Below are 6,058 nucleotides of genomic sequence, written 5' to 3'. Positions count from 1 at the left end.
ACAACAGAGCAGTTAAATTTTAATTTATTGTCACAGCAACATAAGTGCCAGCTGGAACACATAAGACAGACTACGCAGTGCGAAAAGATCCCTGGGGGAACAAGAGATACTGATGTTCTGAGGCTGGAACAACATAGAAGGGACAGGTACAAACAAAGCCTCAAGTTGCTTTCATCGTTGATCCCTGTGGGGTCACGACACAACCAAATGGTATCTTCGAGCAAGGGGACGAGTCTAACTTCCGGTGTCCCCCAAAAGAACAGCGTGGAGGTGATTCAGGCCAAGATTCTCAGTGAAATGGCCAATAGTCACGTGACCGGAAGCCTGCCAGATCTTGCAACTACTCTGACTGCTGGGGACCAGAGTACGCGGAGAATCGGAGGCGAGCGCTCGAAAAAGAACCATCCGAATGTAATAAGAGCACTGGGTTTCCACCATCCTAACGCGGAAGTTACTCGTCAAACATACCATAAGGAGAATGATTGATGAAGACAATAGAGTAGTTAGATTGCTTAACAAAATGACACCCGACATGCAGATACAGAACATATTTATTTCTCCATAGTATTAACCAAACACTTCTTTTCTGGATTCATTGGCGATCCTTTAGCGCATTCAAAAGCGTCAGAAAATTGCTCCGTGGCTCCGAGCACGTCGTTACAGAGCGAGGCAGCGTGAGGAACATTGTTACCGCAGAAACCATAGCACCACCACGCGAAGAATACTTGACTTTCGGAATAGTTCCTGAATCCTGCCAGTCTCATGTCCTTTGCCGACCTGGTGTCCTGAAACGCCTTCCAGACAGCGTTGAACGCAAACCACATATTGAAAGTCCTCTGCGCAACGGGTGATTCTGGCAGGCAGGCTTCCATGCTCGCGTACTCGGCGTCGCTGACCTTGCCCGTAGCTCTGGAAAGTGAAACGGCTACGCCGGATAGCCCGTAACTTAGAATCGATCCGAGGCCACCGTACTTGATGCTTGTTGGAGCATCGAGACTGTAGAACGGTGGCAGAATCGACTGGGGCAGGACCGCGAACGTGGACGTGCGGACCACAATGTACCCTTCCGCGTTCATGAACGTCTCGTGTAAGAAGGAGAACTCACGGATCTTCCTCTTCGACTCGCGCAGGGCGTGGGCCGCGTTAACCCAGTTCGCGACGAAAGACGTCTCCATGTCTCCGAACTCGTCGTAGTACTCGTCGAGATCTTGCATAGTTATTACGTTATCGCTTGCGTCACGAAAGTTCCCGAAGTACTTCAGGAACTCTTCTCTGCGGTCCATGTTTTTGAAGACAGACGGATAATGTATGCGCAGCCAAGAAAATGGTGCGATATCCTCACGGAAACGCTGGCTGATGTTGCGGAATAAATCGACAATCCGTTCTTGGAGGCGACCGGGGAAATGAGCTCTCATTGCGGGTGCCACGACAGCCCAGCCCATGAAAGAGGAGACGTGTAGCAAGCACTCTTTCCTTTGTAGATTCCTAGCCAGAGCTGCGTCCCCGAACGCAGCCGTTGCGAACCTCTGGTTAACGTAGAGCGAAGACATCTGAGCGAAGCACCACCCCACGTAGAACTCCATGGCGCCTTCTCCGATGTCTTGCGCAAGTTTTAAAAACTCGGTGAAGTAGGCGACATTCGAAACGACGAGATAAAGAGAGGCATTTCCCCGTGGTAGATGAAGCCCTTTGAGGATCACGTCATGCCACTTTTTCTCCGAGTATATCGAACTGAGGTTCGCCAGATGCTTTGGTGACATCACCAGACCGTCTTCGGACTTCGAAGGAAATGCATTGTGAAGCCGCTCCGTGACTTTATTTTCAACTCTTATGAGCACCGGAAATGTCATAAAAGCTCTGTTCTTCTCCTCAAAAGCACTCACGTGCATGTTGAAGAAGACCTCGTATGTGCCCGTCGATAAGATTTGCTGCCTCCTTTGGTACAATGTCTTGAAGCGACTGGAAGGTTTGATCATAACGAAGGCCGAATCGTCGGTTAGTAAAGTTTCCACATCAAAAACTGTGCTCATGAACAAGCTGAGACGGAAAACGGTAGATACGGGATCAGCGGGCTGAGAGACTCCGGGCCACAAGACCTGTTGCTCACGCATAAATGTTTTCAGTTGTTCTAATTCGTCTTTCCCGTCAAGCACGGATGCTTCACACGACTGGAAGAAGCGGGCAGCCTTCTCGACGGCGGTCTGACCTCCTTCGGGAACTGTTACGTTATGAATCCTGCGAGTGATATAAGAGGAATGGTTACCTTATGGAACTGAAGAAATTAGTCTAATCAAGAAAGTAGTCTAACAGGCTCCGGGGAGTAACGTGACCTCGTGATCAGCTAGTGGTGACACATGTGTCGAGCCTCGAGAGTCGGCGTCGACCTCCGACGTCACAGGAGCGAAAGCCATTCCTGCGGGTTCTTGAAAGCACGTGACCTCTCCGTGACGGAGATGCCTCCCGCGTGTTTCAGAACTCCCTTTCCTCTGACCATTCCTCAACGGGATGATGTTATGGATTGAACAGTAATTTGTAGATCACATCCTACCGCTATAACTCCGAGACAACATGATGGGTCCCGTTCCTTTTATATTGTTGTCAAGGTAACGGAATCTTTCATTCCGCGAGTAAAAATATTTGGACTTTAGTGCCCCTTTTAGAGCAGATACGGGTGTCGCGCTCCTCACAAGGGAATTCCAACATCTCTTTACATGAAAACCCAGCGCCCCACAGCACAAGCAAGAACCATTCTCACTTACACCTTGATCATTTCACGCAGCACATTATCGAACAGCGCATCACGAACAGAGTCAGCGTGCCGTCGATTCCAACCGTCGCAGACGTGCTTGTAGAAGTCCCGACACGGGTCTAGGGACAGATTGACCGTATCATTGAGCATCTGCCCGTACACACGACAAGCGGGCGTCTGGCAAGGTGACCACGGCTCGGTCCAGCGGCCTTTGGTAAGCCTTCTTCCTAGGTGCAGACAAAGGCCCAGGAGACAGACCAGAAGGACGACAGCGACGAAGGTGAACGCGGTCCAAGCGTGCCGCTTGATCAGAGCTCCGGAATTATTCGCTGCTCGACCTATTTTCTCAGAGTCAGTCATTGTGGCGGCCTCAGGGAAGAAGTGGTCGCCGCAGGCCTGGCTGCAAAGCAATTACAGACAGCACAGGTTGTAAGCCAAGCACTTAAATATCGCGGGTAATAAAGGGAGCTCCTTGTTACCAATATGATATTAGAAAATATATGTACCGGTTTTCAACCCGAGACGCAGCGTCGTGAAGAAGACTACCTGCCATTCATACTGAAGTCGCCAAGGCGTTGTTGGAATTCTTGAATTCTTCTTCTTCGTCGTCGTCGGAGCAGTGGCCGTTATCCACTTCTTCCCAAGGAGATGATGGCCTTGAGCCACTAAGGGAGATTGGCCACTTCTTCTTCTTCTTCTTCTTCTTCCACCACTAGGAACAGTGGCCTTCTTCTGCTTCAAGTTCTTCTTCTTCTCAAGTTGTTTCCTCACGAGCAACGCTAAATCTTCCTTCTTCTTCTTCTTCCTGACACACGCGGTGGCCGTGATTGGCCAGAGCTATACGAAATTGTTGACTTATTAGACGATTCGACTACTGCCAGTAACCGGCTAACGAGGAAACTTTACGAGAACAACGTTACTAGAAGCAGAAGAAAGGCCAGTACGCATTCACGCCGAGAGATGCATTTATTCAGCGCTGGACAGGCTCCACCTTACTCAATCAGCCACTTCAGTTATAAATCCCCTCAAAAGCTGCTTCTACACGAACATAGGGAAAATGTGCAGGTTCTACCCGACTCTGTCAACTCACTTTCACCTCCATGGAGAGATTTCTTCCCTACCACAGGTACCACCATACGGGGCATTCAAGGAAAAGAAGCACGCGCCAGCGGTCGTCCCACGCCAAAGGGCCCTTGACCACATTTCTAATCCCTACACCTGCAACAGTCTCAACTATACTGACGGCTCTGTATTCCCAGACTCGGCCTCCACAGCACCTACTTTGTTCCTTCCGGTGCCATAACCCTAGAGAGCGGAAGAAACATGCCTTCGGAATCTTACTGAACTTATGCCATTACACTTTCACGTGTCTCACCCTGTAATATTGTTTCTATATGTGACGGGAAAGTATCGTAAGATTAATTTCAATTTTTCCCAAGTATGACGTCATACGGCGCGCAGTCCGCAATGGCAAATCGTCTGGCGAAACGAAACGATGTGCTAAAACTTCATAATGCGTGACTTCTTTTACTTTTGTGTTAGCGCCTCAAAGCAGCCGCACAGACATGGACAGAGGAGGAGAGGACAGCAGGAAGGAGTGGGGGACACAGGGGATTTGGTGTGCGTCCTGGGCTGACTTCAGGGGAAACTGTGCCGTCATGGGAAGTCTGTCACGAAACCCAGGGAAAAAACCTTAGATGGCACAGCCGGTGGTGGATTCAAACCAAATATTCCTCACGACCATAGCTACACCATCGACGAGCGTACGCCGTTACCCATTCGGCCATACCACTGATCGCTGAGTATGGCTGCACAGCGCATCTCACACGATGTCGCCCATCGTCTGGCCCATGCCGACCTATGGTCGGGTTTGCGGCGGCGCCGCACGCAGATCATGCAGGGTCACACAGAAATGACCGCCCTTCTCCTGGGGCAATACTATCACGTCTCGTACGCGTTTGGCAGTGAATCGAAGAGTGCAGTGATTTGTTTTGTTATTAATAACTCGAAGGGAGCTCCGAAGCAAGCAGGAGACGTACATAGCAAGGACAACAATGTCTCTTCGTGTGTTTTTTCTTTGTCTCGGGGTCTCCTTTCACCGTGTACAACCAGCTAGCCTGCATTTCATCTTTTCTATCCCTTGAAGGGGCACTAAACTGCAAACATTTCTCTTCGCGATATGAAAGATTTCGTCATCGTGAGAATAATGCAAAAGGAACAAGGTTCACCCGTTGCGCCGTTTGTAATGAACACGCGAATAGAGGTGCCGATTTGGAGGTTATTCTTTCATTCCTCGGAATCGGCGCAAACGTCAATGATACGTCGCCCCCAGCGCATCCGTCCCGTCGAAGGAAATATATTACAGGTGGTGTCGGTGAAGAATGGGCTCGCGTTGTAGGTCTCAAATTGGTGGGCAGCGTCACGACTGACGCCCTGTGGGGAATGTGCGTCCTGGGCCGACTTCTAAGGGAACTGTGCCGACATATGTCTCAAAGCGTCCGAGGAGAATCCAGGAAAAAACCCAGTCAGCATGGCCGCCACCGGGAACCCGGGTATGGCGGGAAATGACCCGCATTTATTTGTCCAATCAACGCTGTGTGAGGGGGCTCCGACTTGACTGCGAAGCGTAGGGATACACCTCGCCGGGTAGCAGGAGTAGCAGGAGCTTTCGATTGGTAATACCGCCGTACAAGGTAACAGGAACAGAATCAGCGCATCAACGTGATCAGACATGCAAATTATAGCCAACGCTCGAAAGACGACACTTTACGAAACGGAGGCTACACAGTCGCCGCTGTATCGTACGTTCTACAATGTAATTCCAGAGAAAACATAGGGTTTCTAGTGAGACAATTCTTGAGAAGAAAAAATCCGTGCGTTGTCTTCATTGGCAGATAGGACATTTCGTCATTGCGACGTTTTCATTCGTCGTTTTGACGTGAAACTCCGCATTACACACACCTCGCACTTGTTACCCTTCCTGCGTTGCATTGTCAGTGCATTCGAAATAATGAGCATAGAGCATAGAATATACCTGCTCACATTAGCCTACGACACTCACAAACGTCAACCCGTTTAGAGCCCATTTAAAGCCATATTGGCCTCCACAATGCACGAGGGCATAATCTAGGCGCCCAATCCACACTTGACGTGGCGTCACACTGTACACTCTCGTTTGTTTAATTATCGCGACGCCGGCTCAGTAGAGAGGTTTTGAAGGATTACAAGAGATGCAGCAGATTGGAACGTCTTTACGTTAACAGTTCCGTAAACAGGGTACGCCAAGCACCCGATTCCTTTGCACTAGCC

The 6,058-nt window shown here is 49.8% G+C and overlaps 1 protein-coding gene across 1 annotated transcript; it reads right to left on the bottom strand.

The window, feature by feature from the left end:
• Positions 1–533: 533 nt before the first annotated feature.
• LOC135369526 (neprilysin-1-like) lies at positions 534–3,432 on the bottom strand. Its single transcript, XM_064603110.1, has 3 exons — positions 3,256–3,432; positions 2,760–3,149; positions 534–2,235 (listed from the first exon to the last, which is right to left on the bottom strand). Exons 1-3 carry the CDS (start codon positions 3,300–3,302, stop codon positions 552–554), a joined length of 2,121 nt encoding a protein of 706 aa, XP_064459180.1. The 5' UTR covers positions 3,303–3,432; the 3' UTR covers positions 534–551.
• Positions 3,433–6,058: the final 2,626 nt, after the last annotated feature.

This window comes from Ornithodoros turicata, chromosome 9, assembly GCF_037126465.1.
Source record: "Ornithodoros turicata isolate Travis chromosome 9, ASM3712646v1, whole genome shotgun sequence".
NCBI classification, from domain to species: Eukaryota; Metazoa; Arthropoda; class Arachnida; order Ixodida; family Argasidae; genus Ornithodoros; species Ornithodoros turicata.
Note: the sequence above shows the minus strand (reverse complement) of the source record. Positions and strands in the feature narration are given on the sequence as shown.

Coding starts and splice junctions, on each gene's coding strand:
- LOC135369526 (XM_064603110.1), bottom strand. CDS start 3,302: ATGGCAGGTAGTCTTCTTCACGACGCTGCGTCTCGGGTTGAAAACCG. Junction 3,150..3,255: donor GCGTCTCGGGTTGAAAACCG/GTACATATATTT, acceptor ATTGCTTTGCAG/CCAGGCCTGCGGCGACCACT. Junction 2,236..2,759: donor CTGCGTGAAATGATCAAGGT/GTAAGTGAGAAT, acceptor TATCACTCGCAG/GATTCATAACGTAACAGTTC.